Here is a 27748-nt window from a genome sequence, read left to right as displayed (position 1 = left end):
CCTTAGGGAGGAAGAGGGCTGGAGATGAGAATGGGAAACACAGGAAGCATAGTTCATTTAACCATTGCTATGCAGAAATACATTACAATATTATCCCAAAATTATGCTACTTAGAAAATACTTTCTCCACTTCTAACCGTAGAAAACCAAGCTATACCTAAGCTTTCCCTAAATGACTCATTCTTCTTCTTCCACAAAATGAGATTACAAGGGGAAGCCTGTATTTTAAAAAAAGGTTTTTATTTTAATCCTTCCTAGAGGAATACAGATTTGAATGAAATACATTCATTCCATAAATACATTAGCAGCAAAACCCTCCCACCAGAGTCCGCTCTACTCCAGCCCAGAGGCTGCACCTTCATCTCAAGGATGTGTCTGCTTCTTGCTGAAAGCAGGATATATATGTGAGATCAGGTGAAAGACCAGACGGATGGATGAATTAACTAAGCTGGGACCCTGAAAACACAAACATGTGGTGACCATCAAGCCTTCTATACCTTTGAAATCCGTTGACACCCACCATGCTGAACTGATGAGATCCTTCACCAGAGACAACTGAGAAGGTCTAACCTTCCAAATGCACCAATGTGTTTGAAATCATTTGTCATTCCGAGTTGGCACCATTTTAATGGTGTCTTGTTCTTTGTCGTAGGATAAGCCAGATATAAAGGATCATTCCCTCCTTCCTGCCACGGTCCGAGGTACCACTTTGCCAGCTGAGTCCACATGTGTTTGCTGTCAGGAGATAATCCAGCGGGCATTATTTGACTCACTACACCTCCAGCTCCCCTTTGTCTAGAGGCTTTACTGGAGACAGAGAGAGACATGTCTAAACCTACAAAGATCTCTTAAGGAACAATAACAGGTGTCTCAACCTGGCTTCCATCAAAGCTAGTTTTTTTGGACAGTGGCCCAGATATCTCTCCTTTTCTTTTCTCCAACATGGCCTGTTGCCTGGCTGGTCCTTTTTTATCTGCCCTCTAGGCTTCCGCTGAAATTTTGGGAAGCAAGATCTACCCTAAACTCCCAAGTAGCCAAGAGAGATTAAGGCAGGTGGTGCTTTAAACTTGTCAGCTTAAGTCAAAGCAACAAGCTTACACTGCTGTGTTCCAATCCATTCTGGGATGACTTAAGTCACAACAGTCTACATAAAACACAACACCAGAACCACAATCAGCAATCGGGATGACTGTGAGGCAGGGACCAAGTTTAGCATGCTACCACATCATAGGGCTGGGAGGAAAATGGAACAATGGAAGAATTTAAAATAAATCTGATTTGTTTGGGTGGAAGACAGCTTTGACTCAGGTATAAATGCATCACCTAGTTTATCATGTAAATAAGGAACGGACTTCAAAAGCTGACACTTTCCTCCCCATACATCGCTCAAAAATAGTTTACCTGCTCTCTTTTCCCAATCTGTTCTAAAGTGTTCTCATTAGAATACTCTTCTATAAGTGCTTTATCCATTCCCATTCAGTCTTTGACTGTTGGCTGGAAGAAAATCAGAAACCATTTTATATAAAAACCACTGTAGTGGATAACTGGTTGTACATGTTTTTCCCTTTTGCGTTTTCCATCCAAATAGTTGGCTTTTATTTATGTGCTGAGAGAGAGTCATCTGCTGAATACACAGCACTGTTAATCCGACAGTCTTCTGTCCCCACAGAGTCTGCTAGTTCTTCCTCCTCTGAGTCGTCATCTTCTTCCTCCTCTTGTGCCGATGAGCTGGAGGTGGGACCTTTGCAGGTTTTCAGGTGGCGGGTGAGATGGTATTTGGTAAGATAAGCCTTTGTACATTTTTCACAGACATAATCCCGTTTTCCTTCGTGAGAATTAAGATGTTTCTTCAAGTGATTTGTTCTCAAGAACAGCTTATCACACTTGGGACACTTGATCTGGCGTTCTCTAAGAGGAACACAAGAAAAAACATTTGATTTGGGGTTACAAATGACAACTGAGGCACACATTTATTCTTCACAACCTCAGGTCTTTGTCAGAGGAGCTCTACCCATCTAGAATCAGACTTTTTTTTTTTTTAAATAGGCTCCATGCCCAGCATGGAGCCCAATGCCAGGGCTTGAACTCACGACCCTGAAATCAAGACCTGAGCTGAAATCAAGAGTCACATGCTCGACCAACTGAGCCAGCCAGGTGCCCCTCCAGTGTGGTAGTACTAATATACATGCCCATTAACAGCCACTTGGGAGTTCCTGTTGCCCCACATTCTCAGTAACTGGAAGATTCAAATTTGAACACTCGTGCCAACTGGCCAATACATAATGAGATCTCACTATGGTGTTAATGGTATCCCATATAACAAAAAATTACCCAGTTCAAAATCTCATTTGTGTCAAGGTTTGAGTAACCCTGGCTTAGACAGTTTAGAGCTGTAAAAAAACCTTAAAAATCATGTAGACCAGGAATTTTTTTTAACTCTTTTTTTTTTGAGCAGCTGAACCCTGTCTTAAAGGCTCAATATGCAAAACAGATAAAAGGAGGTTAAAATCCTTGAAGAAGTGGTAGGATACAGTGAGAAGTTCTGAAGTCTGGCCTCCTTAGCATTTCTACCACCTTCTCCCAGCAGGAGAGGGCACTGAGGGGAATCTGTGGAGCTACACGATGTGGAAAACTAAGCCCCTGCCTTCACGGAGCTTATGTTCTAACGGAGGATTTACATCATAAACAAAAAATATGTAACATCATATCAAATAGTAAAAAGTACTATGAAAAAAAATGAAGCCAGGTAAGAGTGATGGAGTTCTATTTTAGATAAGATAGTCAAGGAAGGCCATTCTGAGATGACAACATTTTTGAGCAAAAACCTGAATGCAGTGAGGTAGGAAGACAGGAAGATGTCCAGGGTGGGGGGATGTCTAGGCACAGGCAGTTCAGGACAAAGGTCCTGAGACGGGAGTGTGTTCAGTATGCTGGAGTCTCATGGCAGGGTGGGCACGGCAATGTGGCTAAAGCAGAACAGGAGGGGAAAAATAATAAAGACGAAGTGGGAGAAGCAGCCACATACCACTACCAGGTCATGAAGAGACTTCCACACTATGGTAAAAACCTTCTCACCCAAGTATGATGGGAAGCCACGGGGGAATTATGAGCAGAGACAACAAACAGTCTGACTTATGTTTTAAATGGATCATTCCAGTTATGACGACAGAATACTGCGCCTGTATATGCATGTCTGGGGAGAACAGGAGCAGAGAGGCTGGCTGGAAGACTACTGAGATGATCCAAACGAAAGATGCTGGTGGTCTGGACTAGATAAAGCTGAATGAAGAACGGAAGACTGAGCTGGTGAACACTGGGGCAAAATCAAGTTTGTGGGGGGTAATAGAACTGAGTTTTGGGGGCGCCTGGGTGGCTCAGTTGTTAAGCGTCTGCCTTCTGCTCAGGTCATGGTCCCAGGGTCCTGGGATCGAGCCCCGCATCGGGCTCCCTGCTCAGCATGAAGCCTGCTTCTTCCTCTCCCACTCCCCCTGCTTGTGTTCCCTCTCTCACTGCCAAATAAATAACTAAAATCTTTAAAAAAAAAAAAAAAAAAAAAAAAGGGCACCTGGGTGACTCAGTTGGTTAAGTGACTGCCTTCAGCTCAGGTCACGATCCTGGAGTCCCAGGATTGAGTCCCACATCAGGCTCCCTGCTCAGCGGGGGGTCTGCTTCTCCCTCTGACCCTCTTCCCTCTCGCGCTCTCATTCTCTCTCTCTCTCTCTCAAATAATAAATAAATAAAATCTTTAAAAAAAAAAAAAGAGCTGAGTTTTGGACATACCAGGTTTGAGTTGCCTTAGTGGACATCCAGAACTGAGAGATGTTGAGTGAATGGTTAGATATATAAGGCTGGAGATATAAATCATAAAGATGGTATCTAAAAAGCCACGGGACTAAGGAGATGACCTAGGTGGTAAGCATCCCTGCCCCTGCTCTCAACTTGCTCTTTCTCGGGGGGGGGGGCAAAGTCAGTCTCTGCCACATGCCTCACCCTCTCCTCAAACTGTGGGACAGAAACTCCTCCTGCATTTGGCTTTAGGACTGCAGCTAGGTTTTTTTCTAAGCAGATAAACAAAATGAATTCCAATACTACTATATCCATTTTGAAATGTCTACAGGTAAAAAATACAAACATCTGAAAATTTTACCAATGACCTCCACAAGAAATTTACAGTCTCATTCAAAAATATTTTGAGTGCAGGCACCTGGGTGGCTCAGTTGGTTAGGCATCCAACTCTTGATTTTGGCTCAGGTCATGATCTCATGGTCATGGGATCTAGCCCTGCATCAGGCTTCATGTTCAGCGGGGAGTCTGCTTGAGATTCTCTCTCTGCTCTCTCTCCTCTACCCCTCTGTCCCTGTCCACCATGCCTGCGCAGGTACTCTCTCTCTCTCTCTCTCTCTCTCTCTCTCTGCTTCTCTAAAATAAATAAATCTTTAAAAAAACATTTTGAGTAGTGCTTAATTACGAATGACTTATAAACTAGGTTAAAGCTTGGATGGTCTAAAAACTTTTTATCCCATGGGAGTTTGGCAAAGAGGGTTCTTATGTTTCATCATTGTGACAAAGAGTCCAGATCCACACTTAAGAGAATTGTTTTCATTGGTGAATACCTGATTAAGCCAATTCTCAAAGCCAATGGAGAGAAATAGTTATACCACTAACCTCAAAATAATTTATATTGCATTATGCTGTGAAATGGCTACAGAAAAAGCAAGTGCAGAGAAAGTCAAGGTCAAGGAAGAAAATAACTCCATTTAGTAATAAGCACAGAATATGGGGCACCTGGGTGGCTCAGTCGGTTAAGCGTCTGCCTTCAGCTCAGGTCATGATCCCAGGGTCCTAGGATCGAGCCCTGCATCGGGCTCCCTGCTCGGCGGGAAGCCTGCTTCTCCCTCTCCCACTCCCCCTGCTTGTGTTCCCTCTCTCTCTGTCTCTCTCTCTCACAAATAAATAAAATTCTTAAAAAAAAAAAAAAATAAGCACAGAACAGTTCATATCCGGACTACTGTCTTCACTTCTGGGTACCAAATCTGAAACCAGGTGATAAGAGGGAAAACTGCAGAAATTAGGGACATTAAGCCTGATGAAAAGAAGGCTTAAAGGGAACATGACAGCAATCTTAAGTACAAGGGAGTTTAAAGATATATTAAACCTACATGTATCATTCCAGAGGCAGGAGTATAGAGTGAATGGAGAGAGGCTGACATAAGCTAATTCAAGCAAAATTTTTCCTCAAAACTAAATAAATCAGTTGTGTGGTATTCTAGAAGAAACCATAGTACCACCTGCCAGAGACACTGTGGAAACAAGCCTTTCATTTGGATGAACTCAGTAGCTCTCAACACTTGCTGGACATCAGAGCCACTTGGGGAGCCTTTAAAAATTACCAAGGCCAGGGCTCTACCCCTTACCAGCTAAATTAGAATGCCTGGAGGTAGGGTCCTGGCACCAACTGTTTTTCACATTTTCCAAGTGATTATGAGCAGTGCTATAGGCTGAATGCATGTGTGCCCCATTCCCCAATAAATTCATATGTTGTAGACCTAAACCACAAGGTTATGGTATTTGGAGGTGGAACCTATGGGAGGTAATTAGATTTAGATGAGGTCATGAAGACTGGACCCCCCACAATGGGATAAGTGTCAGAAGAAATGGCAGACAGACCAGAGCTCGTCTGCTCTCCACACCCCCAATGTGGGGACACAGCAGGAAGGTAGCTATCTGCAAGCCAGGAAGAAGGTTCTCAGGAGAACCCAACCATTCTAGCACCCTGACTTTGGATGGATTTCCAGTCTCCAGAAGGTATTTTGTTACAGCATCTCAAGCTGACTAGCACAAGCAGCTGGACTAAATGATCTGAGAAATCTCTTTCAGCTCTAATGACGTATAATTCTATATAGTACTTGATAATTCGTGTGTCTAATTTCTAAAATTTCACACTAATAATGAAACTATTTCATGAAGACTTTGTTTTAAAAAAAGTCATTTTGAGAATTACGAATGCAGATCCAAACTTCTTGGATGTTTTAGTGTTTCAGGTTGCATTTTTAAAAAGATTTATTTACTTACTTATTTGATGGGGGGGGCATACGTGAGCAGGGGGAGGGGCTGAGGAAGAGTGAGAAGGAGAGAAGCACACTCCCCACTGAGAGCAGAGCTCCACATGGGGCTTGATCCCACGACCCATGAGATCATCATCTGAGTCAAAACCCAGAGTCGGACCCTCAACCAACTGAGCCACCCAGATACCCCTCAGGTTGCATTTGATTAGGAATCAGACAAAAGAGCTAATAGGAAAGCAAAGTACCTAACTAAACCTTACAATAAGAATATCAAGTTTTGGGGCGCCTGGGTGGCTCAGCTGGTTACAAATCTTTCGGCTCAAGTCGTGATCTCAGGGTCCTGGGATCGGGCCCCACGTCAGCAGGGAACCTGCTGCTCCCTCTCCCTCTGCCACTCCCCCTCTGTCTCAAATAAATACATTTTTTAAAAAATCTTAAAAAAAAAAGAATATCAAGTTTCCATTGAACATGACTTCCTAAACAGTACCTCCATAATATAAGCTAATGTTTTCTCCCTCTTCTAACATCTACTAAAAGCTCAGGGGCACAAAATCTGTTTTTTGTTTTTTTTTTTAAGATTTTATTTATTTATATAACAGAGATAGTGAGAGAGGGAACACAAGCAGGGAGAGAGGGAGAAGCAGGCTTCCCGTGGAGCAGGGAGCCCAACGTGAGGCCCTGGGATCATAATCTGAGCCGAAGGCAGATGCTTAACGGCTGAGCCACCAGGCGCCCCCACAAAATCTATTCTTTTCTCTTTACCACTACCATTAACTAACACAACCCAGGATTCATGCAATAAATTCTTAATGGGTCAAGCAGTATTTGATCTTCTCCTTCAATCATCCTGTCCTACTGCCAGAGTAATCTTTACAAAAGCAAGTTTAAGCATCCGACTCTTGATTTCATCTCGGGTCATGATCTTAGGGTTGTGAGAGCAAGCCCTGTGTTGGGCTCTGCACTGGGCATGGGGCCTGCTTGAGAGTCACTCTTTGCGCCTTCCCCGTCTACCTCCCCCTTCTAAAAAATAAATAAATAAATAAAATTTAAAAATGGTTAAGATGGTAACTTTCATGTTACATGTTTTTTTTACTGTAATTAAAACACACACCTAGCATAGTGCCTGCTACATGGGGAGGTAAAATCCTTCAGTAGCTTCCCATTATTTCCAGAAAGAAATTTAATTTTCCTAGTTGGATAAAAGGTTCATGACTTCACTGCCGCCTCTCTCTCCATCATTCTCACATGCACACTACGCTCTAACTGTAAAGAACCACTTGTGTTCCACAGTCCTTGTATCTGTGTTTCTAAATATGTCTAGAGTACTATTCCCACCCCTTTACCCTTCTTTGCCTCCCTGAATAATTCTAATTCATCTTCTTTAATACTTAGCTCAGACTACCAGGAAGCTTTTCCATTTTCCAGGACACCCTGGCTGGGTCTGTGACCCCCTTCCACAACCTCTCAGGATCCGATGTTTACTCTAACTGCAACGTGGTATGATAGTGCTTTACTGTTCTGCCTCTCTTACTGGACTCTGAGCTCTTTAAAGACAAGGTCTATGTCTTTCACCTCTGTATTTTCACCACTTGGCATAATGGTGGGCATCGAGGAGGTACTTAAAAAATATTTGTTAAATTAAATGAGATTATGGGTTGAAAAAAAGTAAATAGAGAAGTGAAAAATAAGGAAAATGAAGCAGGGGCGCCTGGATGGCTCTGATGGTTAAGTGTCTGCCTTCGGCTCAGGTCATGATCCCAGGGTCCTGGGATCGAGCCCCATATTGGGCTCCTGGCTCAGCGGGGAGCCTGCTTCTCCCTCTCCCCCTGCTCATGCTATCTCTGTATCTTAAATGAATAAATAAAATCTTAAAAAAAAAAAAAAGAAAGAAAGAAAAATGAAGCAAACTAAGTGAAATCTTCCAGGATAAAACCAAAACTTAGATTTCCAACTTTTGCTTGGTTATGTGAACACAGGAAGCAGCTACCAAGGTAGGAGACAATGAGTCAGCACTTGAAAGCACTCAAGTTCACCACCTAAAGAGCATGTGGGCTGTGGGGTAACTTACTGTGTGTGGATGAGCACGTGCTGCTTGAGGTCCTGCCTCCGCATAAACAACTTGTCACAGTAATCACACTTGAGATTCTTCTCGCCCGTGTGGATAACCATGTGGGACTCTAGGTGAGCCTTCTGGGTGAAAGACTTGTCACACAAAGTACATCTGTAGTTTTTCTGACCTGCACATTAACCCAAATTGCCACACTGTGAATAAAATCATCACTAGCATTCTCGAGATGAACAGACACATGTATGGGTATGTGGCAGAGGCAGGAATGAAACAGAACTGATAACTGGAACATCACCTTCTAGGGCTATTTACCTAGAACCAGTCAGAGAAATGAATTTATAATCTGCAACAAAGGCCAGTGAAGCTAATAAATCTGACCTCCTTCCAGGACCACTTACCTAAATGTCTATACATTTTTTTTTACTGTTTGTAGCTAACACATGATATGAAATCTGAGAAGAAATTACTTATAATCCTAGCAACCAACCTAACCCAATTATGTTTAAAAGACCTCATGAATTGGGGAGCCTGCGTGGCTCAGTCATTAAGCGTCTGCCCTCGGCTCAGGTCATGATCCCAGGGCCCCGCATCGGACTCCCTGCTCCTCGGGAAGCCTGCTTCTCCCTCTCCCACTCCCCCTGCTTGTGTTCCCTCTCGCGCTGTGTCTGTCAAATAAATAAATAAAATCTTAAAAACAAACAAAAAAACCCACCTCATGAATTACAGCATCTGTATATAGACAAACATACTTTTACAACCTAAATGTATAGTTTTCTCTTTTTTTAAACACATGACCTCATAAACCAGGGGTGAAATAAAATCATTCTAAGAATGCAGAAATAAGATTACTCTAAGTCAGGGACTGGCCAACCTTCTGTAAAGTCTAGTCTGTATCTGGAGTTTTGTGGGCCATATAGTCTCCATCATGACCACTCAGTCTTAAATGCAAAAGGACAAGGAAGAATTTTACTTTCAAAGATTTGGAGAACCAATGACCCAGTCAAGAAAACCAAGATGTCATCAGTTATTTTGTAATTTGTATTTAAAAAATACGTGCTAGGGGCACCTGGGTGGCTCAGTCGTTAAGCATCTGCCTTCGGCTCAGATCATGATCCCAGGGTCCTGGGATCAAGCCCCGCATCGGGCTCCCTGCTCCACGGGAAGCCTCCTTCTCCCTCTCCCACTCCCCCTGCTTGTGTTCCCTCTCTCGCTGTGTCTCTCTCTGTCAAATAAATAAATAAAATCTTTAAAAAAATAAAAAATACGTGCTAAAAGAAAAGGGTTGGTTTGTATGGAGTTTAGTAAATGAAAACTCAAAAAAACAAAATCTGACGGGGCTAACGGGACAATACTCACAGGAAGAAAACTGGCTCTGGCCAGTGACTAGGAATGAGCTCTATGAGAGGCTCAGAGTGTTTCTACAGAATTCCCTCTGCTTTCAGTCCAAACACAGGCATCAACTTCCAGATGAAGTCCATTTTCCCAGTCACCTTCAAACTATGGTTATGCTAACACTCTCTGAGGAAGCGCAATTATCCCACCAAGATTTATCACCCAATGAAGTCCTGCTGTCAGCCAGACTCTCACATCTTAACTCCACCTACAAGACTAGCTAGCTGCAATTGACTACTGCAATTTCTAATTGTTGCGAAATTCCATTTTGATGGTCCAATACAACTTACCTGTATGTATCTTGAGGTGGGTCCGTAGGTTGCTGGGATCACTAAAAGCCTTGCTACAGAAATCACACTTGTGGGGCTTCATACCCATGTGACCCATAAAGTGGACATGAAGTTTGGAAGGAGAGATAAAAGCCTGGGGGCACATTGAGCACTTCCACTTCCTTTCTTTGCTGTGGCTTGGCCCATGGCTGCTGCTGTGGCCCTGGCTATGAAGATGGTTATGGATATGGCTGGTAAGGTGAGCTTTGAACTCTGTATAGGAATTGCACTCCTTGCCACAGTTACAGAGGTGCACATCTGGGTGTTCGGGAACACCTTCAAAAAAAAAATTACTCAATGTCTCCTCGTACTTAAATTTTAAAAAACTCATTCTTGAAATTAATAATGTTGCTTACAATTCTCCATTCTACCAAAATTTCCATCTTGCCCACTACCTGTAAAACTAAAACATCTTGTTTAATACTCTATTCCCAGCATCTCACATAGTATGCCAGGCACAAGGGAAGCATTTGTAAATACTGGATTTTAATACATCTTTCCTAACCAAAAAACTTTTGTTAAAAAAATTTTATAGTATAAACTCTTAAACATCGCTCGTCATCATGACACAGTGCAAAGAAAAAGACTATGAAGTTCAAATCAAAGGACCTTTCCTTTTTTTTATGAACTTAAATTACAATGGTATTGGCTCAAAAAAGCAGCCTCAGGAACTTCAAATACCCCAAATAAAAATCTTTACAGAGAAGTTCCTTTCATAAGAATACTGCTTGATCGATAACATTCAGCTTGTGAAGAACCTCACAGATTTTAACACTTCTAACATAGGGGTAATATCCTGCTTTTATATATACAAATGTATGTGATTTGCTTCGGCTAACATATAAAGCATTACCAAAACTACTTCTGGTCCTTGGTGTTTTTACTATGCTAGATTCAGGAGAAACAAGTCTTATAGTAACTTACCAATCTGCTGAGCATAATCCCGGCTGTAATAAAAAAGCAGTTCATTTTCAGGAGGGATATCTTGTGAGGTGCAGAAATAGATTTTTCCATCATGGGGATAAGCCACCAAATTCTGCTCTTCCCGGTTCCTAAGTTATCACATTTAACAGATCAAGCATATTAATTTTGAAATATATACTAAACATATCATATCCCTAAGCAAAATTCTACATGAAAACTTAGAACTATTTTCTTTGGGTCATTTTTCTAATTCCCTATCCTATTAGGAGGGACATAGAGAATTCTTACTTCTGTACATCAGGTGATCGCCCTTTATAGTCAGAAACATTAGAGAGTTTATCACGGGAAGTAAGAAAATTAAATAAAATTAAGTTTTAAAAAAGCAATAGGACAAAGACACAGAGATAGACAGCTGAGTAAGAATTAACTACAACAACAGCCTGAGGGTTGACTAACAGCGGATATAAAGAGCAGGTATCCACTTGGAATTCAATGATGACTGTACTATTCCTTATTGCGCTGGTAGGTTGAATAAACTTATTTAATTAAAAAAGGATAGCTTCTTCTGTTTTGATTTATAATCACCATTAATCAACAACTACTGGAGTGAAGAAGGTAAAAAACCTTAGGCCTGAACATATGTTTAGACATTAGTATAATCCGGAATTTTTGGCTCTTCCCTATTTTATGCAAAGCTGCCTATTGAAAAACATCCAAATCTTAACTATCTCTTCACCCAAGACTACTCTTACCTGGCTTTGCGCACAAACATCATCCAATTACATTCATTTTCATCAGTTGTAATAATGCAGAATTCTAGGACACCATTGTGGTATATCTATCAACAGAAGGCAAACATACATGTCAAATGAACTGACAGGCAATACAAAGTGCTACTGAATTTAGGCTAGCCAACAGTCTCCTTTCCTCTGCAGTAGACCTCTGCTTCCCTAGTCAGTGTGGAACTCCATGGTTGCCTTCTCACACTTTTGTCATTTCACCCAGGCCCATTTCCAGCAATGTAATAAAGACCACTGGAGACTGACAGTTAGTGCTCAAGGTATAGAATGACCCTGTTCTTATTTACATTTTGGCTTGACTGGAAAAAACAAACAAAAACCTACCACATGGTGACAAGGAGTGACTACACAGACAATAAGGTCACAGAACCATCACTTCTCAGTCTTTTTCCAATGGACCTAGCGTTCTTCTGTATTCTTTTTGGATACCAAAATGCATGTCCCCAATGCTGGCAGCACCTTACCTTTCCAATGTTCACAAGACCCACTTTCCTCTCACTTCAATTTTGCAGGCATCATTCCCAATCTATTGACTACAAGTGAATCTATATAAACATGTTAAAGGAATAGCTGTTTATGTCAAAACCTTGCATTTCCAGGATTCCCATTAGAAAATGAGAGAAATGATCCGGGGTGCCTAGGTGGCTCAGTCAAGAGTCTGCTTTTGGCTCAGGTCATGATCCCAGGGTCCTGGGACTGAGCCCCGCATCTGGCTCCCTGCTCAGCAGGGAGTCTGCTTCTCCCTCTCCTTCTGCCTCACCCCCTGCTTGTGCTCACTCGCTCTCTCTCTCTCAAAAACAAATAAAATCTTAAAAAAAAAACAAAACTAGAGAAATGATCTTAGCTTCCAATCCCAGAACTGTTTCCCAAGCTAACTATTTGAAGAATGTTTTAGTTGATTACAAAATAAGACTTTCATCATATAAACAAAGTCCATGTCCTCAGCTGCCTCAAGTAATTTAAATGAAGAATCACTGGATTATCTAACAAAAGGAAGACTAAAAACAGTTTATTTTCTAAATTCCAGAGCGGGTGTTTTGCTAATTATTATATATAATTTGGCTACAAAGAACAGAAAGGATGGAATATTAAATAAATGACTGACAGGTGAATGGCACCATACGAGTCTTGGCCAATTTTGTTTTACATCACTTTTAACTACCTCACTATAGTAAAAACATTCAGAAACCACAAAAGCTTCATGAACACTGACCTTCCAGATATGGTTGACTGCCTTGTCTGTCCATTCTGCTACTTCCATGGAATGGCTCTGTTGGCCAATGAGAGGCCCAAAGCAAGTCCGCACAGGAATGGTTTCTCCAGTCCACACACCTGTCAGTGAAAAGATACTAACTGCCTAATCAATGATTTAAGCATCTAATAGGATACACAAGAGAGAGTGGCTTAGCTTCAGTGAACCTAAGAACTACAGATATTACAGCACTCCTGTGAGGTAGCTAAGTATTTTTGGGTTCTATCCTATAAATATGAAAAATGTAATGAGCAGATTAAATGGGGCTCAGAAGAAACATGCAGAATAAGAAGCACTATCAGAAATCCCTAAACCTGGTGTTATACATAAGGAACCAAACCAAGTCCCTCCAAGTGTTATTTTGGAATACATAAAAAAGACTAGAGAACATTACCCAATTATAAAAATATAAAGCAATTACTACAAAATAAATCAAACTTATAAAACCATCTGTGCTTAAAGCACTGTTCCATATTATTTAAGCTGTTTTAACGTTTTCAACTGACTCATACCCGAACTACAGCTGAAAAAATAATGAACCTAGATTGGTATTTTCAAAGAAATGGCACAGTAATTCAGAAACCATTTTAAATCCAAATATGGGTAACCAAACTCTGGCAGTCTATATTTCTTATTCCTTTTTCCTAAGGAGTATTAGACAATTTACGAACATTCGATGTAACTACCTTTTGTGACAAAAGGTTATCAGCGATGAATTTTCCATGTTTTATAAAAGAAACTTAAGTTTCAAGCAATGCTTTGTCATAATTGTTAGACAATGACACAGCCAAGAATAAAAGTCTTCAGACTCCGGCCACGATTCTTTCCTTTATTCAATTCTGATTCTAAGAAAGGGGAACTTTCTCAAGAAAGTTTCAACTTGATTTATTGCTATCAACTGGACAGATGTTCCTAGAAGGATAAATCTTAAGCTGTAAATTGACTTCTGAATCAACCAAATAATGACTAAATTATACATATCCACTTTTACAACTCTACCCTACAAAGGAAGAGAACTGACAGGCTTTTATGGTTCCAAGGTTCTTACCAACTTCTGCTCCCACAACTGATTGGCGGAGAACAAGCTGCTTTGGGAGAGAAAGCCTCGCTCTGCTCTCTATTGGAGTGTCAGGAACAAAAGTCACTGGTCCGTGATCGGGGCAGTCTGAGGGATAGGCTCGGTCACAGAGAGTGCACCCTATGGATAGGAAATTTGAGAGAAACAAATGGGGTTAGTTCAAGCAGCCTGAAGTACCACCTGCTTTCTTATTTAAATGCTAATTACTAAAGTATAACCAGTAAGAAGCAAAGTTCTAGTAAAAATACTCTGATCAGGGGCGCCTCAGTGGCTCAGTTGGTTAAGTGTCTGCATTAAGCTCAGGTCATGATCCTGCCCCACATGGGGCTCCGTGCTCAGCCGGGAGTCTGCCTCTCCCTCTCCCTCTGCTCCTCCCCCTGCTTGTTCTCTCTCTTTCAAGTAAATAAAATCTTTAAAAAAAATACTCTCATCAAAGAATCACTTTTTTTTAATAGATTTTATTTATTCATTTGAGACACAGAGATAGATAGATAGAGAGAGAGAGAGAGAGAGAGAGAGCGAGCGAGCATGAGCAGGGGGAGAGGCAGAGGGAGAGGGAGAAGCAGGCTCCCCGCTGAGCCAGGAGCCCGATGTGGGGCTCAATCCCAGGACCCTGGGATCATGACCTGAGCTGAAGGCAGACACTTAACCATCTGAGCCACCCAGGCACCCCAAAGAATCACTTTCTTACACTAAGATACATATCCCACTCTGACATCTCTCTCCAGTAAGATCTGATTTTTTTTTTATCTCACAGGACAATTTACTATTCAGTCCATAGAGACCTACCAAAAAGTAACACTAAATTAATTCAAGAATAAAGTACATTGTTTCCTAAAGTAAATACCTTTAAATATGATATCTAAAGTCCCAAGATTCCAATTCTACCAAACTGTATGAGGAAATGGGAGTTGAAATGCCATCATGCAAAGCCAAAACAGAGATGACAATACAGGTCAACAGAGGCAGAGACAGCTGCACCACTGTTCGCTTTGGCTTCACTATAAACAAACAGGTCACCCAGGTTTTGATGAGATTCTTAAGACAAAAAAAAAAGTGGCAAAAAAGTGCTCTTAGGGACAACAGGTAGAATCACGTTCTTGCAGACATGTTTGCTTAAAATTCTTAATTTCTTACTGTTCATGTGTTCTTTTTGCATTGTCAGAAAGGATGCTGCCTTTATATACTGCTCTGTATGGTTACCCTAACTTCACTTTTACAAGCTGATGAGTGCTGTTCTCATGAATCTTGTGCTCTATTTCTGTTAAGGAATAGTACACATGACCTGTAAGTCAATGATCATGTTCAAACCTTCCAAATTCGTCCTCAAAATAGTGGAGTACATCAACCGGAGAACCACAGCCATCTAGGCGGTTTCTTCCCCTAAGCAATCATTAAACATTTCTCCTTAAATGACATAAAATAGCAGTAGTTTTCATATTTAGGCAAAGCAGAAATAATATCTTACTTTAACTACTGCTTGACTAAAAATTCTTTGAAGATCAGATTAGAGCTCCCCTACAGTTGGTGAGAACTCATTCTCCAATGCTTTTTTTTTTTAATTTATTCATGAGAGACAGAGAGAGAGAGAGAGAGAGAGAGAGAGAAGCAGAGGGAGAAGCAGGCTCCCCACTGAGCAGGGAGCCCAATGCGGGACTCGATCCCAGGACTCTGGGATCATGACCTGAGCCGAAGGCAGAAGCTTAACCATCTGAGCCACCCAGGCGCCCTCCAATGCTCTTAATAGCAAACTGTGCTAAATCTCCAAAGGAGATTCAGATTTCATACTGCCAAAAATGCTTAGAGGTTTCTCCGAAAATACACAAACGGCCAATGAGAACACGTAGAGGTTCAACATCATTGTCACTTGGGAAATGCAAATCTAAACCACCATGAGATGCTACTTCACACCCACTCCATAGCCAGTAAAACGGCTGTAATAGAAAGTGTTCGGAAGATGTGGGGAAACTAGAACACTCACACACTGACGCGGGGAATTCAAAATGGTGCAACCACTTCAGAAAAGCAGTTCCTCAAGAAATTAAATACAGGAGCAATTCCACTCCTAAATATATATCTAAGAGACTTAAAAACATGCTCATACAAAAACTTGTACATGAATGTTCATAGCGGCATTATTCCTAATAGCCAACAGGAGAAACAACCAAATGTTCATGAATGAATGCTGGATAAACAAAATGTGGTACAGCCACACATGGGATAGTATTCAGTCCTAAAGAGGAATGAAGTACTGACACCTGCTACAACATGGATGAGCTACAACATTATGCTAAGGGAAAGAAGACACAGAAAGCCACATGTGGTATGCTTCCATTATATGAAGTGTCCAGAATAGGTGAATCTATAGAAAGTAGATTAGTGGTTACCTGAGGATGGTTGTGGGGAGGGAGGGGGTTAGAAGGGCAGGAATGATGAGCGTCTGCTAATGGGGTATCTTTACGGGGTGATAAAACATTTTAAGTTAGACAGTGGTGCTGCTTGCACAACCCTGTCAATATACTAAAAACTACTAAATTGTACACTTTAAAATGTATATGTGAATTATATTTCATTTTTTCAATTTTTTTAAAGATTTATTTTAGAAAGACAGAGAGAAAGAGCATGAGCAGAGAGAGGCAGAAGCAGACTCCCTGCTGAGCAGGGAGCCCAATGCAGGACTTGATCCCAGGACCCTGGGATCATGACCTGAGCTGAAGGCAGATGCTTAACGACTGAGCCACCCAGGCGCCCCAACATATCTCATTTTTTTAAAAACACACATAGGAGCAAGAGGTTCCACATGCCCACTTAAAATAGGATCAACAGACTTATTTAGGCCACCTCTTCTGCTAAGTTAATGAGCCTAATCACATTCCTAAATTTAATTAAAATTATAACTTTCAAATTTCAAAAGATTAACATAGAAGTTCTCCTCACTGCTTGGCTTCTGAGGCACCAGAAGCTTTGTCCTACTTTTCTGACCCTACTGTTTGTCTACTTTGGAAGCTCTTCTGCTACCACTGTGTCTTAGCATCCCTAGTCCTCTTACCTTCCACTCTCACTAGGAGATAATTTCACCCCACTTCCATGGCTACGATTAATGTTTTAATGCTCAGGATCCCTGAATATTTGCAGACAGATCTCTGTGCTTCAGATTAAAATTCTCATTAAACATCTCTCCTGCCTATTTTATAGACATTGAAATCACCATGTCTGAAACCAGACTCACCATCACTCCTCAAAAACAAACAAACAAACAAACAAACAACAAACGGCAGTCCTCCTCCACCATTCATTATCCTAAAGTGTGGTACCACTATCCACCTAGTTTCCCATGCCAGAAACCAAGGCTATCTCCTTAACCCTTCCCTCCCCCAACTTCAACCCACTGGCAAGCTCTACTAAGTTCTCTTGTAAATACTCCCCACTTTCCTCATCATCATTACCTCTACTCTAGGTTAGAAAATCACCTTCCACTTAAATCATGGTATCATCTTCCTTACCTAACTACTCGCCTCACGTTGCAGAGAGCCCCCATCCCAAACCTCACTCCTTAAGACCCTGACTGGTCTTAGAAGACCCTTTGTGTTCTGGCTCCTACTTCTTTCTCATCACCTCCATATTATGCTTCAGCAATTCTGAACCACACAAGATTCTTTTAGTTCTAGGCACTTACGGGTGCCAACTCCTGTCTGGGACACTGTCCTTCCTGATACTCAGCTGCCAACATCTTTCTTGTCCTTCAGGTCTGTGCTAACATATGCACTGCCTCCCCTGGTAAGTCATCCCGTATTCCTTCCATGGTCTGGTTAGATGCTCCCCCTCGGGCTCTTTTAGACTTCCCACTTAAGCCCATCTTCCCACTTATCATACTATATTGCAAGAGCTTGTTTACTTGCCTATGCTTCCCATCAGACTATAAGCTCTTTAAAGGCATGTGTCCTCTCTTGCAGACTATTTTCTACCCTGCATCTAGCACAGAGGCTGGCATAGAGTAAGCACTCAACACGTTGCTTGAATGAAGTATGTAGTAACACCAACAAATCAACAGTTTTTATATTGCTTTTTGTTATTGTTGCCCCATAAAAAGAACTTTTACATGCCCAACTACAGTAATTTATATGCATTCTGAGCAAAAATAAAAATTGCATTTGTATCTTCCTACATTTTTCCTTTGGGATAAAAAAATACACACGATCTAATAAATCTGTCTTATGCTGAAAAAGCACATGGCATGACATACAGAATACCTCACTGAAGTTTACTTCTATAATGACTCTCATCTCTGAAACCCAGGGAAATATCTCGAATACCATTGGGCTGACCTTATGTGTAAAATACAGAAAGAAACGACTACAGTTTCCTTACTTCAGAACCCTGTAAGAACCAACAAAATGTCCGTATGTCATTTGGCTTACTTGAAGAAAAGGCACATTAGCATGAAGGACAACACACAAAGAGAAATTCCACAGCCTAGTTTCTGTCTGTACTCCCTAACGCCGGACTTCGTGACTACATCTATTAAGAGATGGTGGCCCTAGCTAGCAATACTCCCAACAGATAAAGGCTGGGCACACTCACAAACGGTGAACAAGGCCGCCATGTTTTCCTTGTTTGAATCGGAGTCTTCCATTTGCAGTGCAGGCGGCACAAAAGAAAGGCTGTCCGAAGACACATCTACATGACCTGTCCCCAGAGCGACCTCCTGGGTGATGGAGGAGACAGCCACAGGCTCTAGGCTTAGGCCAACTTCATGGAGGGAAACAGATTCTAGGGAGGCGAGGTTGTGTGAGGTAGAGAGTGCCACGCTTACGGAGTTGGTGCTCATGGCCACAGGGTGAATGGAGTCACTGAGGGCACTGTCAGACATCCCGTTGACCCGACTTGCAATGTGGTCTGTCTCCATGACCACAGGGAGCTCCAGGCCATTCCCGTGAATGGGTATCACACCACCATGTCCTACAGTGTCTGCTGCAAGGTTGTTGCTCACAGAATCCACAGACAGAGGTTCATGACTTCTGGAGCCATTTGGGATTTGGGAATGCTCGCCTGCAACACCATCCATTGTAAGTTCTTCTGCCATCCCATCTGTAGAGATTGGGCTGGCAACCCTAGAGACATTCTCCATAGTGATTGTTGTGTCCAGGGCCACCTCATGGCCATCACTGGGGTGAAGACTTTGGGCACCATGGGTGTTCACAGAGCGAGAGTCTATTGAAACAATGCCTGGTTCTAATCCAACATTTCCATTGGACTGATAGGGATCTAGAGCTGAAGCGTTATTGGCGATAGATAATGCTGTATTACCATCAACATTTATAGAGTTAGGGTGGATATACTGAGGAGGTGGTCTGTCAGCTAAATAAGATAAAATGCCTGAGAAAAGGAAAAGATGAGATATCAGAGACTTTTTAGTACATCATTAAATATAAGGAATTCCAAATGCTAGAAACTATATTCCTTACAAATATAACTAAATTAATCTCTTACCTACTTCTTTGGTTTAACTGATATATATACTTTATAAAAATAGCAACATAAGTGACCATAAAATAATCTTCTACCTCCTTATTTGGTTAAATTGATATATATACTTTATAAATAGCAACATACATATACCATAATTCAGTTTTCCCTGTGAAACTGAGAAACTGTAAAAGATTAGCTATGTTCCTTTGAAGTCACTGGAAATTAAGCTTTTAAATGATGATATTAATATACACATAGTTGGAATTCCTGAGACCCGAGATGCTGAAATTTGTTCTATAAAAGTTAGAAGGTAAAATGATTTAAATGTAGATCTTCCACATGAAAAATTTAATTAAGAAAATTTAAATATAACTAAGTTTTAATTATTAAACTGTCACAGCACATTAGGTTCTATTCAAAACAAAAGTCACAACTGAATCTGCTTTATTAAAACCAAAAGAAATATTTGAATACACATGCTTATAAGGATGTGGTGAAATGGTACTTGCTGCATTGCCAGTGGGAGTGTAAATTACTAAAACTTCTTTGGAAAGTATATACATTAAGAACCTCAAAAATATTCATATGCTCTTGCACAAGAAATTCCACTTAGGATAATCTTCCCTAAATGCATTTTATAGATATTATACACAAAGTCATTCCTGTAACAGTAACAAGAACCTAGAAAAACCAAACTGTCCAACAATAAAGATTGAGATATAAATAAACCATGGAATATTCATTCAGTAGACTGTAATGTAGCATTAAAAAGAATAATTATGAAAACCATGCAGCAGTTACAGAAAATAACTATGTAAAAATACAGAAAAATATGAAGTGGAAAAAAGTAAAGATACACAATCATATAGACAGTATAGTCTTAATTACGAAAAATCGTAAAAATTCTATACACCAAGATAAAAGGCAGGAAGGAAGTACACCAAAAAGATGGATGATGGGACTATGAGTGGTTCTCCTCCCTATTTGCTAAATTTTGTAAAATACACACTTAGAATAAAAAAAAAAAATCAGTAAACTTAAAAAAAAACAACTTTAATTTATAATAAACAATGACACTAGCAGGACATGTGGTTGACAAGAATTACAACTACAGAATTATAAAAACTGAACCAAGGAAATACTGGAGGAAAGAGGAGAAAAACTGTTTATGTGCCATTAAGAAATTAAGCCTAGTCCAACTGCTATATTAATAAAGTGTTATCTGTACATTCTAAGAGGAAAGGTACAAAAATATATATATCTTTTCCCACCTAGAGATTAAGATCCAAAACTGACAAAGAGAAAAAAGTGTTATTCAAGTCTTCAAGTAGGGAGGTTAAGAGGAGGCTCTATTCTGTCTTCTAATGTCCCAAATAACCATAATACTTACCAGGTAGAATGGTTCTGAAGTAACTGCTCTCCAGGTGGGGGTAAGGTGGTGGAGGTAGGGTGTAGTTTCTTTCGGGCAACCCGCACATCACCCCTCGATCCCCAATACCCATTGGGAGCATCAGAGACAAAGCAGAAGGCAAAGAGCTCAGGGAGGGACCCAGGTTTGGAATTGCCACTGGCAGACCTACAAAAAAATGTTTTTTTTTTTCTCAATTAAAAGAAAGTAAGTACTTAAAAACTCTCACTATAATCACTAGCTAAACTCTTAGGAAGGTTTCTGCATATGGGGGAAAAAAATCTCACCTAATAGCCCTTTATATCCCCAGATAGTATTGTGCAGATATTCACAAATATCTTAAAGGTAGTTCTCAAGTTAGTTTTAAAATGGTCAAGTTTATCTTCCAGTTGTCTGTACTGCTTTTAAGTATCAAAACATTTAATTACAATTAAAAACCTAGTTTAAATACAATTTAAGAGAACAAAGCACATAGAGATAAAATGGGAAAAAACACCAAAGTTCACAGGAGTGGTCTCTGAGTAATGATATTAATTTTTTTTTTACTTTTTTATTTATATTTCCCATTTTATATGGTGAGAATGTTTTACTTTTTAAAAATTCATAAATATGCTTATACTTGGAAGTTAAATGTATATGTGCTGTATTTCGTGATTTAAGCTTTAGATTTTATCTACCTTGGATTATACCTGCAAGGTATAGAAGTGACTCTTACTATGCCTAAGTATAACAATGAATACTCACTAACTTGAGGAGTGCTGATTTGCATTATTTTTGCCAGTGGCAATATTTTTTAATACGCTTTTCCCCCATAACGAAAGTGTTCACTAAAGGAATGCCTAAGAGATAATCAAATGAGTTAACTACTAATAAAATTTTTTTAAATTTCTTTTATGGACACTGAAAGGAATATGGAGACCCTAGTTTAGATGAATTTATCTAGCTGCTGCATTTTAGTAATTAAGCAGGTAGTTCCCTACGGAGAACTATTTAAACAACTTAAAGATTTAAATCTTAACCATTTTTTTTAAATCTTATTGTTAAGTAATCTCTACATCCAACATGGGGCTCAAACTTACAACCCTGAGATCAAGAGTCACATGCTCCACTGAATGAACCAGCCAGATGTCAGCATTAACTCTAATTTTGATAAAGAAAACCCAATACATTACAATGTCATAGATCATTAAGAATCAATAGCTTGTCTCTTTCTATTTCAAAAGAAGAAGAAAAGAAAGCAAATAAAAAGGTTTTACAAGTACAGTGATGGGGGAAAATGAGCTTTTTCTATAGTATTCCTCTCTGAGTACTGAGGCTCATGGGAGTCCCATGTAGGAGCTCCATCTTTGGTGCCTCCTCTTTGAATTCTAAGCCTGGTGCATTTGCAGCTGTTGCCAGTTTCAGATATAATAAAAAAAAAAAATAAAGCTCAACTGCTCTCATTTTCTGGAACGGTTAGTAGAATAACTTTCATTCTCTTCTGTTAACCCAGGGACAGAGTACCAAGGGTATGAACCAGATGAATGGATAAACCTAGATAAAATGCCAAGTCAACTACATCTCTAGATGAAGGTCACCAAGCCCACAAGAGGACTAATCAGAAAAAACTGCTACTCCTATCCACTAGAACTCCAGTAGTCTACAAAAACATTTCTTCCATGATGCTGCCACATGTGGAACTGCTGTTCAGACCTGCTTGGCTTCTCCTTTACACTCTTAAAGGTGCTCTTTCTCCCTTTAGACTCCACTGAGAATTGATCATGCAATTAAGTGTTGAAATTCAGTCGCTCTCCCTTACTACTGACCTGGGGCAGGAATGGCATTGTGAGTGGGTGAAGCAGCCAATCCTAGATGACTCCCTGAGACTGGCAAGGCATTGCTCACAGAGGATGAAGTCAGCTGCTCCATCCCCACAGGGCTTAGGTTCATTTCATTCATCCTAAGAAAGAGCACACACAACCAGTTAGGCAAAATCTCACCTTAGTGATTCCATTTAAGTTACTGAAGAACCTGAAACGATGGGGGTAGGGAAATGGGAGCTGACCAACTACTACTTCATTTTTATGCTCACAGCTCTCTGAGACAGTGTCCTATTCTTTCTACTGATAAGGAAACTGGGATTCAGAGACATTAACTCAGTCAAAGTCACAAAGCAGAAACAGGATTTAACTCAGGTGTACTTTGTTCCAAACCCTATGCACACTGCCTGAAGCAAACTGCAATCCTTAAAGCACATGGCAGTAAGAGTTTTTTTTTCCAACCATCCAAGTTTTTCCATTCACAGTATTTTCTTCAAATGGCCTATTACTTCAAACCAGACTTCTGTAGAGTTTCACTCAAAAGAATTTTTACTAATTCTTTTTACTAAGACTTACAGTGATACTGGGTCTGAATTAGATTATTAACGGTGTGAAGAAGCACTGTATTTCCTCCATGGGTTAGATTTTATTAAAACTCTTAATTATTAAAAATCTTAATAATATCTGCCATATAGCAAGGTTCATTATGTAAGCTTTGTTACATACTTTATAAAAATTTATTGCATATTGTCTCACCAATTCTTCAAAATAAAGTAAATGAGGAAACCAGGTCAAAGAGGACATGTCATATGCCCCAAATCCTGGCAATTAGGTAGAAGAGCACCGATCATGCTGCAAAACACTGCCAAAAAGTTTCTCGACAGCAAACCTTTTTTTTCTTCTTAAATCTACAGACCATTTTTGTCGGCCAAAAAATCTGAGAATCACCTTTTTATGCAATCTATCTTTCATTATCATTAACAATCTTACCACAATACACTGGTTTGAACAAGATGCTTGCTATTGGAGACTATCAATAACTATTAGTTCCTATATCAGAATTGAGAGACTGCCATATTATAGGCATTATAATTTCAAGAGGCTAGCCAACATGTTATCCAAACGTTACTAAAGACCTCCAATCCCAGGGCACCCGGGTGGCTCAGTCCTTTTAAGTGCCTGCCTTCGGCTTAGGTCATGATCTCTGGGTCCTGGGATAGAGCCCCGCAACCCTGAGTCTGGCTCCCTGCTCAGTGGGGAGTCTGCTTCTCCCTCTTCTTCTGCCTCTCCCCCTGCTAGTGCTAGAGTTGGTGTGTGAGCGCCTGCGCGCTCTCTCAAATAAATAAATAAAATCTTTAAAAAAAAAAAAAAAAAAGGGCGGCTGGGCGGCTTAGGATCTTAATCATCTTACTTCAGCTCAGGTCGTGATCTCAGGGTCCTAGGATCAAGCCCCGCATCAGGCTCCCTCCTCAGGGGGGAGTCTGCTTTCCCTTCAACCCTCCCCCCCCCGCACCGTGCTCTCTCTCAAATAAATAAAAATCTTAAAAAAAAAAAAAAGACCTCCAATCCTGTATTGAGAATAAGTATAGGGAACAGTAATGCAAGTTCTTCTGTGTATGTCTATCTACATGGGAGGAGTGAAGAAGGAAAGGAGGAATCAAATGGATCTACATATTTCTTAGCAGTGAAAGAAAACCTAAATAGGTTGTAATCTGAAAAATGGCAGTATCAGCTATCAATAAACCTGAAAATAATAATAGCTCACACTTATTACTCCCTTACTGTATGTGTAAGGCACTGACCTAAGTGATTTACATGTAACTATTTCACCTAATCCTTATAACTGCTGTGAGGTAGGTATTATTCTTGATCCCATTTTAGAGATGAGAAAACAGACTCAGAGAGGCTAAGAAATTTAATCCAAGATTATATAACAAGTGGCAGAGTTGGGATTTAAATCCAGGTCTGCCAATTTAAGAAACTTAAATCGAATCACTATGTTGTGCACTTGAAACTAACAGAACATTGTATGTCAACACCTGAAATTAATATAACATTTTATGTCAACTACAATAAAATTTTTTTAAAGATTTTGTTTATTTGAGAGAGAGCACAAGCGGGGGGGGGGGGCATAGAGGGAGAGGTCCCACAGAGGGAGAGCGTGAACCAGGCTCTCTGCTGAGCAGGGAGCCTGATGCAGGGCTGGATCCCAGGACCCTGAGTTCATGACCTGAGCTGAAGGCAGACAACCAACTGAGCCACGCAGGCGCCCTTACAATAATAAAAAAAAAACACTCAAGCTCTTAACTACAATTAGACAATTACACTAAAAGAACCATTTTGCCTTTTACTCAGTTCCAATAATTAGGATCTGTGTATTTATATTGTGGGTTGTGTTTAAAGTCCCACGTAGACCTGTTCCTGCATTATTCTACATCCACAGGCTTTAATCTTAGGCCAGGTATCTCGTAAAACTAAACTCTCAGACATCAATAAAATGAACAAGGCCAAGAGTAGAGAATAGGCACTCTGAAATATTTGATTTGGATGGAACAATGCATTTTCATCCTCACTAGAGAGGCAACTAGAATCATATGACAAATGAGGTACACCTTAGGAATGACAGCACATTAATAGTATTTAATTACACTATAAAAGAATGCAAAAAATCCTTATAGCCTAAAGAAACAATAGCTAACTTAATTTTGCAAGTTTAAAACAGACTTTTCCTGTAACTTTTTATAGCTACAAATGTAACTAAAACTCTACAACCACTGGAGCAGTGGGTTACAACAAATGGGTTACAATAATTTTTTAAAATACACCTAAAAGTCTATAGCTTCAAATCCCATTCTAAAAATTCCTGAATATTAATCTGTGTACCCATCTCCAGATAAAAATCAAAATGGTGTTTCTAGGTTGACTCCTAGGCCTTCTCAAACCAGTTCAAACCAGAGTTTAATGTGAGAGGCTCAGCAGATTTCTGCTTTGTCGTGAGTCACTAAAATGTGATTACCTCAGCAGCCATAAACCAAAGGTAACTAGTATCTCACAGAGAGAAAGCAGAAGGGAATTTACAACATGATCCTAAGACTCTCTCATTCTGAAGTGCAATTCTATTCTACCTACCTTTCTAATAGGAGTTTCTGGGAAGCAATCTTGGAAAGAAGGGCCAAAATCACACCAACCTCTCTCTTCTTCCCTACTCATTCCTGGTAAAATCATTTCTTTCACACTTCTACGCTTTGTGTGTGTGTTTCTAACTGACCTAGGAATAAACCGTTTGCCAGTTGCTAATCTTATGACTTTTTTCTTAGAATCTTATAACTTTTTCTTAGAATATTTAAGAAGCTAACTGAAATGCGGCTACTTTGCAAAATGCAATGGACAGTTTGAGCAACTTCAAAGAATTTGTTTTATCTTCCTCATCCTAAACATACAGCCTATGAAACTGCCCCAAAAGAACAGTCAAATGTAACTATATCTGGCATATTTCTGTACTGGCATGGTATCATTAAGTACTTGAAACATTAGCAGGAAATCTGTAAAACTAATAACTTCTACCTGCAAAATTAAGAACTTAATTTCCCCACATTACCACCCGAGCCATAGGGTAACCAGCAAAATTCAAGGTGAAGCATGGTGATAAGCTAAAAATACACTCTGGAATTCAAATCAAGATATTAAAAGCTCAAATAACTCAAAGGCACAGGGGAAATGCCAATGAGCCAACAGTCAATGTGTGGCTACTTGGAACTATTCACATTTGGAGTAAATTTGGTTTAATGAGAGTATATTCAACCCAACTCTGGCCTCTGGATTTCTTGATCCTTTTGGGACATATATCCATTTGCAAATCGCACCTGCAACCTTCCCCCATGGCACCAAAACCAAAGAAAGGCACTCTAAACTCTCCTTTGCCAAATGTTTTCCAAAGATGTCACCAGCGCGGAGCCCACCAAGCCACTCACCTGTGATGCATCTGCTTGGGGCCAAGTATCAGAGAAAAGAACACACGGGTGGCGGGGAACCGGCATCAGGGATTGCGTTCCAGGGTCACGTGCTACCGCATCTTGCTTACAACCGCTGCACAAACGCGGCCACTCGGCCCCGCGGCCGCCCGGGGCCGCCCAACTTCTCCCGAGGGCCGGCGGCCGCGCACCCCGCCGCGAGATGGGGCATGCCGGGGGACACCCGGGGCTTTTCCTCCAGAAGCTTCGGGAGGGGGGCTGCCCAACCTGGGGAGGGGGGTGGACAAGGGCGGTCACCAAAACGGGGGAGGATGCAGTCCCCGTCCCCTCGCCACCGGAGAGCCCAGGCGCTGCGGACACCGCCTCCCCGGGGCGGCCGGCTGACTCGCCCGCCCGCCGGCGTGGGGCCCGCAGGCCCTGCCGCCCTCGCCCCACCCCGTCCGGGCCCGTGTGCAGCCCACCTGCCGGCCGCGCGGGGGGCGCGCGCGCCTGCCCCACCGCTTTGTTCCTCATCCGGGCAGAGCTCGCCTCGGGCCCTCCCCGCCCGCTCGACCCCCGCGCCCCGGGGGCCGCCGGCCTAACGTTTCCCGCCCGGCCCGGCCCAGCCCGCCGTCTCCTCAGGGCCGCACCCTCCGAGGCGCGTTTCCGGCTCCTCAGCCACTCGGGGCGCCTGCCGCTCCGCCCCTCGTGCGTGCGCCCCTCCCCGCCCTGGCCCGCTAGCGGCGCCTGCCTTCCGGCGCCCCTCCCCCAGCCGAGTCCCTTCTGCGCGTGCGCACCGCGGGGACCCGGGCCCGAGGTTGCCCGGCTGCGAGAGGCTCCGCGGGGAGGGCCGCGTCTCAGGCTGGCCGGATTGCGTCGAGCGTCGAGCTATCGACCCACAGTTGCTAGGCAACCAGGGCTCATGTGCAAGTAGCAAATGGGTTCTGAGCCCCCTAAATCCTCAGACTCAAGGTTTCAATCTTAGAATTCTCCTACTAGGGAATCCTGGGTCCACGCAAGCCCCAAAGATTCCAAGTAAGGGACTTAGCCCAAAGATATTGGCGCTGTTGCCCAGGAGGAATTGGGAGTCTATCTCGAACAGTTTTCACCTTAAGTTACACCTGAAGGTTGTCCAGTTTCCCTGCTTCAAGTCATAAATGGTGGAGTGGGATTTGTACAAATTTTCTTCCCCTCATCTCTTTGCCCTTCTTCTC

The 27748-nt window shown here is 41.4% G+C and overlaps 1 protein-coding gene across 5 annotated transcripts; it reads right to left on the bottom strand.

Annotated features, from left to right (window-relative positions):
* Positions 1 to 361: 361 nt before the first annotated feature.
* PRDM4 (PR/SET domain 4) lies at positions 362 to 27199 on the bottom strand. Of its 5 annotated transcripts, XR_012380624.1 has the most exons (13): positions 27017 to 27176; positions 26556 to 26822; positions 22591 to 22724; positions 20768 to 20953; positions 18490 to 19284; positions 13879 to 14028; positions 12792 to 12910; positions 11531 to 11616; positions 10779 to 10906; positions 9816 to 10130; positions 8134 to 8302; positions 1402 to 1908; positions 362 to 735 (listed from the first exon to the last, which is right to left on the bottom strand). XR_012380624.1 is itself a non-coding variant. In XM_073900337.1 (12 exons), exons 2-12 carry the CDS (start codon positions 26564 to 26566, stop codon positions 1596 to 1598), a joined length of 2406 nt encoding a protein of 801 aa, XP_073756438.1. In that variant the 5' UTR covers positions 26567 to 26822; positions 27185 to 27199; the 3' UTR covers positions 362 to 1595. The 5 variants fall into 5 exon arrangements, 4 of the variants coding, with proteins under 4 accessions (XP_073756438.1, XP_025737909.1, XP_025737912.1 ...); XM_073900337.1 differs by lacking the exon at positions 27017 to 27176 and adding an exon at positions 27185 to 27199 and having other exon boundaries at positions 362 to 1908; XM_025882124.2 differs by having other exon boundaries at positions 362 to 1908.
* Between the last annotated feature and the right edge of the window lie 549 nt (positions 27200 to 27748).

Source organism: Callorhinus ursinus, unplaced genomic scaffold, assembly GCF_003265705.2.
Source record: "Callorhinus ursinus isolate GAN/ISIS: 27379988/994484 unplaced genomic scaffold, GSC_fseal_2.0 scaffold14, whole genome shotgun sequence".
NCBI classification, from domain to species: Eukaryota; Metazoa; Chordata; class Mammalia; order Carnivora; family Otariidae; genus Callorhinus; species Callorhinus ursinus.
Note: the sequence above shows the minus strand (reverse complement) of the source record. Positions and strands in the feature narration are given on the sequence as shown.